Source organism: Coloeus monedula (genome assembly GCF_965178545.1).
Source record: "Coloeus monedula genome assembly, chromosome: 1".
NCBI classification, from domain to species: domain Eukaryota; kingdom Metazoa; phylum Chordata; class Aves; order Passeriformes; family Corvidae; genus Coloeus; species Coloeus monedula.
In genome coordinates this window covers 88499186-88513819 of record NC_138781.1, presented here as the reverse complement: position 1 = coordinate 88513819, position 14634 = coordinate 88499186, and the positions used below count along the sequence as shown (strand labels likewise).

Here is a 14634-nt window from a genome sequence, read left to right as displayed (position 1 = left end):
GTTTGGTTCTAAGTCTTTTTCTGAATGTTCTGCCTTGAAAACTGCTGTATTCTTCTGTACCTTACTATGTCCTACATACAGAAAAAAAACAAGTTTGTTTTTAAGACACACCAAAAGATGATTAAAGGTGTACAGTCAGTGAAAATTAAGGCTGTGCCCCAAGGCTGTGTTCATAACCCTCCTTTTTATTCACCATCTCATTTAGCTTTCCATAGTCCTGTATTACCCTGTATAAACCATTTCAGTTAGAACATTCAGTAATCAATGTTGCTATACTTCAGCACTGTGCCTCTAGGGAAGGCACTGAGTAGGTGTTTTTCCTACCATCCTAGCTACTAGTGTTGCTAAAATTTATCATGTTCAACCAAGAGCATGACTGGAATTCAATCACCTTATTTTTTTAAGGATGAGAAAAGTACCAAGTGATATTTCCTGGTGAAATTTATTGAAAGAGCTAGTGAATTAGAAAGGTTCTTATTTTTTATCTTTATGGAAACTGGGTTTGGATGTCTTGCACAGATTATTTTTTAAGTTCTAGGAGGTAAAAAGAAGGGAATTAATGTGTCTGTTCTGACTTCAACTGAAAGCTTGTGTTCTACAAGGCAAACATAGTGGTAGCTGAGAGTGGCAGAAATTACCTGTGTATATCACTCAAGCATGTATTTTTTTAAATAAAACTTGTGCATATTTACTCTTTGATTGCCACCTGCCAATCACTATTACTCAATGCAAATGGCTTCGGGACAGCTTCTGATCAGGAAAATAATAAACTGGTGGCACCTTGCTCCAGTATAAGTGGTATTATGAAATCACTACAGTTTTTTTCCCTAGGGCATATATTTGAATAATGATGTCCTTGTGTTTCTGTTGGCAGTATGGAATGCTATTGTACCAGAATTATAGAATTCCTCAGCAGCGAAAAGCCATGCTTCCACACTTTTCCACTCCAGTAGTAAGTAATGAACTTTACTCACTGATGTATAATGTTGGAAAAGATATATTTGCTTTTGCATTTTAAAAGTGGAAAATTTTACGCTAAGAAATGTAAATTCAGCATTGTGTAGCAAATCAATGTAAAGTTCATGTTTTGCATGAGTACAGTTCCCGTGGTTGGCTCTCCATTATCTTAGGCTTACATGATCCACATGATTGAAAAATCTTGGCTACGTCATGCTCTTTGAGATGTACGGTACAGAGACATCTGGCTGTCTCTGCAGAAGCCAGCTTAGGTCTGGCAAAACTAACACGTAAATTTCCTAAAATATGTTGGGCCAAGAGCTGACTGTTACCTACCTAAAAGGGAAGATCCTATATTTGGATCCCAACTGGCCCTGAGAATTACTGGAATATTGTAATAGGGCAAGTGGGCAACATGAGCAAACAGATTTTATTCTGAGCTTTTGAATCGTCTCCCTCCCCTATGGTTGAAAAAGAAAAACCATCTATTTTTGTCTCTGAATCTTTTGAAAGGGGGAAAAAAATAAGATGTATTTTCTGTGCTTTTGAAGGAGGACTTTGGACAGTCTTCTGAAACCAAAACAGTTTGAAATGAAACTCTCAAGCTGGTTTTTTCTTTCCCTGTTTTTTGAAACAAGTGAAAATTCCTTTTCAGAGAAGTGTATCTGAAAACTCACTAGTAGCAATGGATTTTTCGGGGCAAATAGGAAGAGTTATTGAAAATCCTGCTGAAGCACAGAGTGCTGCCTTGGAAGAAGGACATGCTTGGAGGGTAGCTATCTTCTCTTCTTTTCTATTTTTGCGATCAGTAAGTGTCTGTTGAGAGCCAAAACACAGAGTGTGCTATGATGTTAGTGCAGTGCTGGTCACAGTATAGCTTAGCTCCAACCTGAAGCAATCACACTGCAAGCATGCAGATCTGAAAGTCAATATCCATCTTTAGCAAAACTGTCACATTCACAACAACCTTCTACCACTGCTTCTCTGTCCCCCTAGTGTCCAGAGGAAAGTTGAGGGGGAAAGCAGACCCACCAGAACTTTACTGCCAGTTTGCAAAACCAGTCTCTGAGGAGGAATATGTCAAATTAAATGCTTCCCCACATGGAAGAGGCTGGGGCTCTGACTAATGGCTTGCTCCCAGTAAGTTTAATTGCAGAATATACAAGAGGCAGGACCTCTTGCAATGAAAACTGATGTAACTTGTTTATAGTGTCTTGTGGACAGACAGCTGCAGTACAAGTTTTCCCACATGCTCGTCTTTTAGGGAAAAGGAGTCATTACTGAAGCATTAGCTGGTGCTTTATGTACGGGAGGGAAATACTGCTTGATTTACTGAGTGCCTGGTGTTTTGCCTGAGCAGAAACATATCAGACTTTTCTTTTTTTCTGTCTTTTTTTTTCCTTTTTTTTTTTTTTCTTTTAAGATACTGAGCTTTCATCATTAACATCTGGCTTGTGTTTTAAGCCAACTGAAATGAGCTGCTGCTTGTAGATTAGCCCCCTTCAAAGTTGCATTTCTTTTTCTCATCCTTGCATTAAATCTGCCCAGCCCCCAGTTTCCTGTAAATTAAATCTGTATTGCATGTGCACTAATTCTCTTCTCCTGAGGCGTTAGTGTGGATTTAACGGTAATTCATTTTCTCTATAGAAACGTAGCACAAGAATGAACATCTTGGGTAGCCAAAGTCCACTCCATCCTTCCACACTGAGTACAGGTAAATTCTGATGGTTTGTAACCATAGTATCAGAGGCCTCTGTGGGTAAAGAAAAGGTACATTTCATACAGAGTGCAGCCATGTAGAAGGAATGCCTTGACGTCACGTACAATCTTAATCAGTAGCTTCTGTGTCATTTAACATCCTTACCCATATGAACACCGTAGAAGGAACTTGTTTTCCTTTGATGGCCCACTCAAGCTTCTCTTTAGGACTAGTCTTTTGAAACCCAGATTTTGTAAAAACAGACACTCCATAAATGTTTCCATTTAAAAGAATCCAGCAGTTAATTCTCTGTTTTGGACAAGAAAAGTCTATGAGTGATCTTTTAATCTTTAAAGAGTAGAAATGAGAGTTTTCAAAACAGAATTCATTCCATAATAACTGAAAAATATAAAACATGCAGGTCCTGAACATTTCTTTGAAATTGTAAGTTTAATAAAACAACAGGAAATTTCATATTAATATCCTAGACTTCTTGGAAGAAACACAGCTATTCTCTTTTGCTATTCTGTTAACAGAATTTTAAAATACCATTTGAAAAACAAAACAATAAAGATAAAAGTATTTGGGGGTAACTTGACTCTTGAAAGCACCATCTGAAGTGCTTTTCTGTATTTGAGAGTTAGAGAGACTTATTTCTAACTTGTTCACTCACACGTTGTGTTCTAAGAATTGTTAGTCCCAACATTTTCAAGAAGCTATGAGAAGGCAATATTCTAAGAGACTTCTCTTGTTTACCTAATTGTATATCTGCAAATCAGAAAATACATGGAGATAATGCCTCTCTACTTGGTATATTAAGTAGATGCATTTTTTTATATTTATTCTTTTATTATGTAGGTTGATGGAAGATACTTTATATTCTGTAAGAGAACTAACCCACTTTTAAAATGTTTAAATAATTAGTATGTGGAATAAATGGTTGCATGTGTAACTGTTTTTAACCGTCCTCTCCCTCTTTTTCCTCTCTTCTCCAGTTATTCATAGGACACAGCACTGGTTTCATGGCAGAATCTCTAGAGAAGAATCTCACAGGATTATTAAGCAACAAGGGCTTGTAGATGGGTAGGTATTCTTGTTGCTCAGTATTTATGATCTGAGAGTCTAATCTTTACAGATGAGAGCACAGCTTCTGCTGTAATGGTTTACAGGTTTCTGAGCACTTCTGAGTAACCTGATTGCCGAGTAGCCCCGTTATAACCTATGCCTGGATTCCAAAAAGTCAGAGTGTGTGTTTGTAGGAGTGGGTCCTAACTTTTAATTTGAAAAGTAAAATCTTAGGAATACACTTAAATGTCCTTCTTTTTTTCCAACAGAAGCAATCAAGTTTTCGTCAGTGTTAGAACTTGAAAATAGTTAATTCTTGTAATCTGCATTGAGGGCATATTTTTCAGGCAAAGCTGTACCTAACCATTTGGCTACAAATTTATAATCAGCCATCCATGCTCTTTTGCATGAATCAGAGCAGCTAATGGTGCTGGCTCACTATTTATTTCTGTTCTAGAGCAAAGAAATTGAAGTACCTGTTCCAGCACTCTCTAAAATGTCTGTAGTTGAGATTTAAGTATCTCCTAAGCATCTGTTTTCCTTATTTATATGCAGTTATAGTTACTGAAGGGAAGTTGCATTCAGCAATGTTTATTTGCAGGATGGGAAAGGCATGGTTGCCTTTGGTTCACTATCCTCACTGCTCTCAGGGTTAAGGTAGAAACATCCATGTTGGCTTCACAGGAGACAGTGAAATTCAAACCTTTCTTCATCATTTTCTGATTCGAAGCAACACTAATCTTTCTGAAGACTAAAATACATTAGGGAAGTAAAAATTGCATGTATATATTCATCAAGCAGTGTTTGCTTATTTTTGGGGCAGTCTTGTCTAGGCTAAGGCAATTGGGTTTAGCTTAGCAGGTCCAACAGAGAAGAAAAGCTAAGAAAGCAAAGGAGCACTGCTGACTTTTTGGGTTTCTGGTTTTCTCATACCACATATCATTATAATCTTGGGCTCATTTTGACTCGCTGCCTTAGGAATCCAGTGGTCCATCCTTCTTGAGGTCTTCATAAATGTGTTCATGTGTTTGAGGCTGTGTTAAATATGTGCCTGATCAGCTTACTTACTGTGGAAGGTGAAAATTGGTTAGTTTGGCCATAGTAAGGTCCATCAGCAGTGACAAAAGAACCATGTTACCTATGTGCTCTGAGATCTAAGGATCCTGATTTTCCGGGTGGAAAACTCCTGCCTACGTTTTCCTGCTCTGTGTGTTCTTGAACAAAAGGAGGCAGAAAGTTAAGTTTCCTGATGGTTTGTGGAAGAGGCTCAACAATGTATACAAGCAACTGATGCTGCTATCTTTGATATGTCTTGAAGCTCCTGTTGAGGGTGCATCTATCTTTGTAGTCACTGTTTGTGTGGTAGCTGGTTGCTTGCCAGAGGTTGAGTAAACAGTTGCAGCATCAGTTGTGCAAAGCTTTGCTTTGTGCCACCAGCTTACGATACCATGCATTATCTGAAACAGCTAGATAAAAAATAATTGAGATATCTGCATGAACTGCAGTAACCACAGGGCAGGTAAGGTCTTTCTCCCTCACATGGATCCTAATTTATAAATGCTTTTGTCCCTTTTCCACACATCTGGTCTTCCCAGGATTATAAAGGAATGTTCAAGTACCATGCATGGCTTCTGAGGGTGGCAAGACATGCCTGTCCCTGACTACTGAACTGACCCTGGTTATGATGGTGCATTTTTGTGGTACTGACATTTCTCAATCAGTTCTGAGGAGCTGGAGTAAATTCTTTGGGTTCTTAAGACTACAAGCAGTTCTTGCAACTGCGCCTTGGGAAAGTGTGTTCCTGGCTTAGTGGTCAGCAATTAAGAGGCCTACCCCAGTCCTGTGCTCAGCCATCTCACAAATCCACTGATTAGTGTTATAAGCCTTGTGCCAAAAGTACATTCTTGTTTCCTGTGGCGTGGAGAAGATCTGCTTCCTTAGTTCATAAATGTTAAGGGAAGGAAACACGGGGTTTCTTATCTAGCTCTTTTCCTCCTCTTCCCAGTATGGATGTTAAATAAAGTCCATTTGGGGTAGGACTTCAGTTTTGTGGGTTAACTTAAAAGTGACAGCTACATAGTGTATGATGTTGGTAGCTGTACGCCTAAAGTACATTTTTTTCCGTAATGCTGAGGGAAAAATACCAGGAGTGTTCTAGAGGAAACATCAGTGTGTGTTTTCCCCATCTTGATGATGTGGAAGCTACATAACTGGGAAATAATTTTTAAAAAGTATTAAGCTGTTACTGTGCAACTGCAGCCATTTAACCTACACGTAATTTTGCTGACACTGGATTTTTGTGAACTGATGCAAGATATCGTAGAGTGGGAACAGATTCCCATATATTACTTTGCCATCTACAGAACTTCAGGTTTTCTCTAGAATTAAATGATAACATTTTCTTCATGAGAGCATGTATCATTAATGGAAAGCTGAGTTAGAGGGAACCTTAAAAAAAGCCTCATAGGTACATTCTTAGGGGAAGAATTACCATCATGTATGTTGCACCTCTTGTTTCTTCATCTGTTAATGTTGCATAGGTGTGGTAAAGTAACTGAAAGCAAATTGCCAGTTATGGAATCACCTCTTAAAGCAACTAAAGAAGAGTTTGGCAGTGGCACAAAATTACTTAGTAGTTCTGATTATTTAAGAACAAAAAATAGGAGTATTCAATTTGTTCTTAAAAATGTTCTCTCCTAGATTATTTCTTCTCCGGGACAGCCAAAGCAATCCAAAGGCATTTGTACTTACGTTATGCCATCATCAAAAAATAAAGCATTTTCAAATCTTGCCGGTAAGTAGATTATTTTTGATACTGGTAACACAACCCGAAATTTTAAACCATGAAGCTTTTGCCAGCTTCTGAGGAGACCTCTTATTAATTACTGATGTATCTAACAAGGATGTTTCCATTAGCAAGTATGTAAGCAGATAATCTTTAGAATTGTCAAATGTCTGATTAAAATTATTGATTAACATTGCTGGAAAACTTAGTGTAAGTCACTACATCATACAAGTCTGTGTAATGCACAGAACTTGTTCTCTGTGACTGACAGCAACAACAGCAGCTGTTGTCTCCCATGTCACTTAAACAAACATAGAGTAACTTTGGGAAACTTTAAAAAGTTTTATTCTGGAGGTTATCCAATAATGTTGAGCTTCAAATAATGTTACACTGAGAATTTGGAAAACAATTTGATTTTTATCTTGATCAAAAGAAGCATGAAAAAATTTAAGATTTTGTAGACCTTTTTATTATTGTTCCAAATCCTCCTCCCTTGTTTAGCCTACCAATTTTACAAACAGCTACCAAATCCTTTTGGGGTACTTTTGTTTTATTTAATTAATGCCAGTGCTGTCTGTACAACTTTCAATTACTCCGCCCACAAGCTTTCACTTTCATAAGCAAAACGTTACAAGTTGTGTTAAGGTATGTTTTTTCTAGCGCTGTGCGTGGTTTCACAAAGAACTGCAGGCACTGGGTTGCTTGGGCAACCAAGTGCCAACCAAGTGGCCATCATTTATTTATGTCACACACTGGTGGTACTCTCGAAGTTTTTCCGTGCTTGTATCTCTTCATGAGCAGCCTAACTTGATGTTTTGTTTTCCTAGTGTGAAGATGATGGACAGATATTTTTCAGTCTGGATGATGGGAACACCAAATTCAGTGATCTAATCCAGCTTGTTGAATTCTATCAACTAAACAAAGGAGTCTTGCCCTGCAAACTCAAACACCACTGCATCCGAGTGGCCTTATGACCTTAAATCTGACTCTCACTGAAGACTGGATTTGATAGAAGAGTAATTGTAAGAGAACGTTGACACTGGGGAATTGGCAGATTCGTAAGTTGGTTAAAAAAGATAAATATTATGCACCTTGGGACTCTGAAAGGGATGGATTCGACAGGTGCCAACAGACCAAGATTGCTGGTTTGTCTAACACCTAAGAGTGATTGCTGCTGAGTGTCCCAGCATCCCAAAAATGGGGGGAGGGTCTGTAAAACAATGAGTAAATTTAAAACAAAACTGGAAACTATCTTGGCTGGGCCACTTAACAGGAACAAGTGTGAAGAGAAATCTTTGAAAAGAACTCTTGCCCTGGAATAATCTTGACAATTAAGACTAGTGTGTTTACTTTTTGTATTGATCACTTTTTTTGCACTCCTACTTTGTTTCGGATATTGTATGCAGCCTATATTAGGAGCTGATGTGGCTTTTAAAATTCATGCAGGAGTTGGGTATTAATCTGCACCCTAAAATGTATGGAATGCTTCAGCCTAAAAGGATCTAGAAGAAAATCAAGAAGTGTGTGTGTGTGTGTGTGTGCGCGTGCGCATCTCAGTACTTTCCTGAGAGAGACCTGAGGTTCAAAGATCTGCAGATGTCTTTGAAGAAGCAATGAGGATACAATTTTAAAAGAACATACCACCAATATACGTACTCTTAAAACTGTTGACTTGTAGCATTATGGCTGTAGTATGTTGATGGCATATTAGTGGCATCCAGTCATGCAGAAACTGTATTAGATTCTATGCACAAATTTTTATTATTGGAGTGGTGGTTTGTTTTTTACAGCCTTTTGACTGTTTTCCTGAGGAAACTTACTGTTACTAAATAGAGTAGGACTGAATGACTACACTTGTATTTGAAACCACCATTTTTTGTGAGAAGATTCTTCTGCAGGTAGTCTTAGTATGACAAAATAAAAAAAAATATTAAAAAACAGTGTTTTTAGCTTTATAGCTCCTTGAATTTTCAGACTGTTTCAAAGAGCTCTTTCAATATAGTAAAGCTACAGTGACACAAAGCTCTCCTGGGGATAGGGCATAAGAAGAACTGTACCCCTTCTGCTTTTTGTAGGGCCATGAAAGTTTACATGGTGAGAAGGAACATTCTGGGAATAGAAACAGATTTGATTGTGAAGTAGCTGCTGGCAATATCATCCATCGAGGTAACTGGTGATCCCTGTGTCATGTGTGCTACTGCACGCCAGTACCCGTGGCAGACAAGCATGTATCTTGCTCTGGTGCTGGTTTGTCATCAGAACTACTTTATTGTTAATGTTTAAATGAATTATTTCATGTTTACACAATAACTCTTTCTGATGATAAATCAGTATTAAAGTCAGACAAGTCCCGCCTTGATCCTGCAATTGCAACCAACCATTCCTTCAGCAACTGTTTGAACTGAAATAACTTCCCAGTGCTTGGTGCCATTAGCCACAGTGAGAAGTATTCCACCCTGGGAACTTGCAGAGTGTAGTGCAGAATGGAGCATTTGTAAAATGGTAAATTATTTACACAGGCTAGTTAATCCTTAATATTTGCCACTGGGTTTGAAATCCTAGCCATCTGAAAGGGTAAAGAAGGAAAACCAATCCTACACTTTAAGGTCTTCATGTAGTGTTAAGAATAGCTTAAGACAAACCATAACCTGCCTGAGTCGTCCATATCAGCTTAAACTATGTCAATGGTATAGAAACACTGTATTTTAGTTTACAGAACACATTTAGTATTGTTTTTCCATTTAATGTCTAGATACTAAAAATGAAGAATTGATTTTGTTTTTAGTAGAAGCCTTTTTTGTTTTGTTTTGTTTTGCTTTTTTTAATTGTACATAGTGAAATGAGTGTTCCTGCTTTCTAGACAATGTATTTTTAAACCTTGAAATTGAGCTAACTTAAGTCTGACTTCACTTTGCATGCTTCTATTTGGCCCCTATTAGGAGAAAAAAGATACTTGTATTGACTACATTACCAGTTTAATAAGACCATTTATGCTGTAGTTTTAAGTTTTTCTGTTTACATAGCTTAGTGACAACCATGCATTTTTCCCAGTAGGCGGATAGTATTTGCAGTGTTTCATATTTATAAAAAAAAAACCTTGCATCTTATTTAAATTGAGAATAAAAGTTTGACTATGAACCATGATTTTTGTATGTAGATGGTTGACTTAGTATTTTGTACTCTTCCCAGCTAAAGTGAGCTGTTTTGAGAAAGTGACCACCTTCAAAGTGGCAACAATCTTACTTAAGCAGATCACTGCTTTGTCTTCTTTCTGCTGGAAAACAGTCAATACCACCTTAGTTTTCCAACAGATTCAGCTGGCTGCCAGCTCAGAATACCAAGGACTGAAGGACATTTGACTCTTATTTTTGTATTTAAATGACATGAATGTAAAGGGGATGCTCAGGGTTGTTTTGGAGCCTGTTGAATTTTTATCTTTTTGCCTGTGATTTTATTTTCTAAATAAATACTTCATGTAGCAATCTTGAATATGTTGAGAAGGAAAATGCCAAACCATTTTGGTAATGAGGTTACTAGTTAAGTTATGTTACAATAGGTGTTAAAGTACAAAAAACTTTTTATTTGTTAATTAATCTTGAAGAAACACGTGCCTCAGTTTAGATGTTTTGTCTTATCTTTTCTGCACTAAATACCTGACAGTTTGACCAATCAATGCACCTTTCCAGTGGCAAGACTTGCTTATCGTAAATTATATTGTCACAATGCAAGATTTAGTGACTGTAAAATGGAATAAAGTTTAAAGTTTCAGGGAATGCAAAAGGTATTAACTTAAGAGACAAAACCTTTATTCAATATGCTTTGCTTCATACTGTAAATAGCTTTTTGGCTTGTGAACCTAATTGTAATCTTTCAGGTATTTTTGTACAAATAAGGGACTGATATTCTGTTTCTTGTAATTAGAAATAAACGTTAATACAATGCTATTCATTTTATATTGGAATGAATGTCGTCTTTTGGATATATCAGTACACTGTGTATCTCTTGCCTTAATTCAGGTTAATTGGGTGGGTCATGTTAAACAGCTTTTAAGAAGCGTGACGAGGAAACACAATCCCCAAGATACCTTTATCCTGGCTGTTCTGTCTTAAGATTCGTATTAGGATAGACTGCATTTTATTTAGAAAAGAACTTGTTCACCCCTTTTGTTTGAGGAAAATTACTGGGGATATTCTGCTATGAAATTTACGGTATTCATTTGGGATGGCTACTAGAACCATATCAGACCAACATACCATGACCATCTTTAGGGTCATAAAGTTATAACTCATGGAAAATGCACACTCTGCATAAAACACTTCATTGGCCTGATAGCTGTTGGATCAGAAAACTTTTCAACAGTACTTCCAAAAAGCAATTATTTACCCCTGTAATCCTTGTATGGCATTAAAAAAAGGCAACATGGTAAGAAGATCTCAGTATGCCTCCCCAGTGCCGTGCTATCTGCATGTTTGTCCAAACTGCCCACCTCTGCGGCAGATGCAAAATACCTGTGAAATCTGGCCCTAGGCATTAGCAGTGGCTACTTGGGCTATCAGAACATCACCAGTACAAAATCAGTCTGGGCCAGAAGTGGGTCTGTGGCACAGATTTCAATTACTTGCCTGATAGGTTTGTGCTTCTTTTACATTAGTTGCAGAACAACAGACATGATCAGACACCTGATCCCACATAAAGCATTCGGGCATGAAGTTCACCTGGCAAAACAGCTTAAATGCATTTGGCCCTATAAGTAAATTCTTATAAGGCTCATGTTTTACAGCACGTGGCTGCAGGACTTTCATCCTGATACAAAGAACACTTAAATTGACTTCAATGCTAAATTGTTGCTTCAGCCTGTACCTGCAAAACCAGATGAGAAAAACATCACCAGATGAGCCATTTCTCTTCAAGTTGAACTTTAGATGACTTTTGGTTTTTGTTATTGCTAATTTGGTAATGCTTTAATCTGGTTTGACAATGTCCAGTCTGTAGATTGCGTTGTGTCTTGGACATTGTTAGTCTGACATCCTGGAAACGTCAGTAACAATGTCAGCAGCTGGACAAAAGATCTTCCTCTGAAATATCCATGTTGCCTTGATTTGGGTTGCTTCTGCATCCCAAATCTTATGTCTTCCTTCCTTGAAGCACAATTTAATTAGTATTTGAAAACCCAACATAACCACAGCTATGTCCAAGAGCTATATGATTTTCATTAGATATTGCGATTAGTCACATCTGAGACTTGAAAATGAATTAGTTTATGTAACACTCGCATTGCAAACCCTTAGCCCAAAGACAATTCTGCTCTAATTGCTTGTCATTTTGCACACATACCATCCCTTGGCTGCAAGACTCTGCTGCCACATTTGGGGAATAGGAAGGTGAAATTACAAACAGCTGCTAGCCCTGAGCCAAAATACACCCTGGGTTTATGGGCCCTGAAGCTCAGCTCAGCTGTGCTTAGAGGTACAACTTCTTAGAGCTCAAAAGAGAGACAGGGAGGGAAGTGGAAGGGAGAAAAAAATTACTCTTGGGCATTATTGTCCACGGGATGGTTTGGGTGTGACTAGGAACACAGTGAAGACAGTGCTGTGATGCCCTGAGTGTTGCTCACCACTCCCTAAGAGTCAGTTTCCCCTCCTCTTCCCTCAAACTTGTGAAGACACTTCTACATAAAGACTTCCATTTTATTTGCCTTTTGAAACACATTCTCCAGAGGTGTGAGGACTGGCATCTTGTGTTACCAAGGAGAGAAACAGCAGTGGAATTCGTGTTTTCTACAACGTGCCCATTTCCAAAACAGCCTGTCCAACTGCCATTAGAGGAAAAGGAAGGTGGAAGTATGGTAGTATGGTTCTGCCAAAACCAATGATGGTTAAAGCAACTGGCTAAGCACAGCCCTGAATACAATACATATATCATCATACAATATCATCACTCCACAAAGAATCCTAGATACATCCTATTTTTAAAAAATTAATTATTTACACCTTTTCGTTATTTGATTTCCTCCATAATACTTCTCTTTGCTGCTAAATTTGTGCATGGCAATAATGTGCTCTGTGTGACTCTTACCACCTTCTAGTTTTCAGGTTGCTCTCAGATTCAAAAACAAATATAGAAACGAGGCAAGCTGTGAGGATTATTCCTGAAAAATGACTCCATGATACATCCAGTCATGGAAGAATGTAAATTGATAATTATAGAATTGGTGGATAGAAGACTTATTTTGGGTTTTTTTCACTAGACAGTAAGGTTTGTGAAAACAGCTGACTAAACAAGGGTGAAAGTCATTGAAAGCTCACAAAGTTTGCCTCAAAATACTTACAATCAATTGCCAGAACAAGCATTTGACCTGCTCTAGAAAACAGAGTGCTTCAGAGAAGAGCACGTACCTAGGAAGGAATTGCATCCTCTCCTTAAAAATATAAGAGAGCAGGAACTCCTATGACAGCAGAAAAGGAGACTTAGGATGCAATAGAAATGGAAGAGCAAACATGAGGGTCAATCAAATATATAATAAAACAGTTCAGTGAGGTAGGAGAATAAATTTATAGATAAACATAGGCAGCTAAGCAGAACACAAAACACTTAATGATGAGATTTTTCGATGCATAAGTCCCCTGAAGTATGCAGAGGACCAATTCAGGAAAACCAGAAATATTTCTTCATAAACTGCTCATGCAATCTCTTGCATTGTCCACCACAAAATGTAGCACGTGGCAAAAGTTCACACAGGTTCACAAAGGGCTTCTATCACATCATGATAGACAAAACTCTGCTGATGGATAACTACAAAAATACCATCTTAAAGTCCATTGGTCACATGTCACTAAGTGCCAGGAACAGTCTCCAAGGGAAAAATCATTACTTGACAGCACATATATAAGTACATCTTCCCTACATGTCCACTGCTAAGACAAGGGCTATAGATACTTTTTATCCAACCCAATAATGTGCTTGCATGAGGGCTGGCTCATGCAGAAGCAACTGAAGGTAGCACTTAAGAGCTGAGGAACGACCAAGAAAACCTGCTCTACAGTCTCCCTTTGACTGAATTAAGGCTGCCCTTAGCGAAACAGCCATGTAAGTATTGAATTTGCTTCCTACCACCCTACCAAGTGATGCCTCCATGGTCTGCAACAGCTGTCCTGTCCTCGTTTGCCTTCCCCTGCTCCAGCCTGCCACTGGGAGGGTTTGCTGAGGGTGTGGGGACTGCCACAGCAGAGCTGAGTCCATCAGGCTCTGAAGTTGTTCAAGAGTAGTGTCTGGCTTCATTCAGCCTCAAAACTGGGTCCTAAGTGACAGGGACTAAGCTGAGCTTTTGAGGTGTCCTCTAAAATGAGCTCTAAACAAAGAATAGGTGCTACTCCCTCTCAAGTCAGAAATGGGTATCCTAAAAGTTGCGTATAAATGGGTATCTCTGGGCATTTTTGTTCAGCGGTGCACAGGCACATGTTGTGAAGGGTCCTCCTGGGTGAAACGCAGCTTTTCCTGCACCATTGACATCTGAGGAACAGAAAGGGTCATGCACCTGCTGAAGGCAGGTGATTTTTCTCACTCAAAGTTATGGTGCAGCTGGAGGGAGAGTGCTGTGCTGGAAGGGCAGGCCAGGTGCGGGGGGCACATGGGGAACTGTCGAGGCTCTCCCCAGCCATCCACTGCTGCTCAGGCAGGAAGAGAATGAGAGGAGCAAATCACAGAATTGTTAGGGTTGGAAGGGATCTCTGGAGATCATCCAGTCCAACCTGCCTGCCATCGCACAGTCACCTAGATCAGGTTACATAGCAACGTGCCCAGTTGAGTTTTGAATGTCTCCAGACAGGGAGATTCCATGACCTCTCTTTCCACCCTCAGTGTAAAGAAGTTCTTCTTCATGTTGAGGTGGAACTTGTGTTTTAGTTTATGGCCATTGCTTCTCATCCTGTCTCTGGACACCACTGAAAAGTCTGGCACCATCCTCTTAGCACCCCCCTCTGAGACATTTATATGCATTGATGAGATCAGATGCTGGTGCCCAGCCTGGTTCCACGCCGGCCCTGAGGATCCTGCTGCCGGATGATCTCCCAGCAGCAGCCCTCAGAATGCGGCTGTCCTGCCCCAGTGAGGGCTCACCCGGGCTGGCCCC

The 14634-nt window shown here is 39.0% G+C and overlaps 1 protein-coding gene across 3 annotated transcripts in view; it reads left to right on the top strand.

Moving 5' to 3' along the window:
* GRB10 (growth factor receptor bound protein 10) overlaps nt 1-10430 on the top strand; it is a 145672-nt gene extending 135242 nt beyond the window's left edge. For all 3 annotated transcript variants that reach the window (XM_082295568.1, XM_082295569.1, XM_082295567.1), the window contains 6 exons: nt 875-952; nt 1613-1729; nt 2605-2671; nt 3652-3739; nt 6422-6515; nt 7334-10430. In XM_082295568.1, the coding sequence (XP_082151694.1) occupies nt 875-952; nt 1613-1729; nt 2605-2671; nt 3652-3739; nt 6422-6515; nt 7334-7480 (591 nt within the window). In that variant the 3' untranslated portion in view covers nt 7481-10430. The remainder of the gene's footprint in view (nt 1-874; nt 953-1612; nt 1730-2604; nt 2672-3651; nt 3740-6421; nt 6516-7333) is intronic.
* The last annotated feature ends 4204 nt before the right edge of the window (nt 10431-14634 follow it).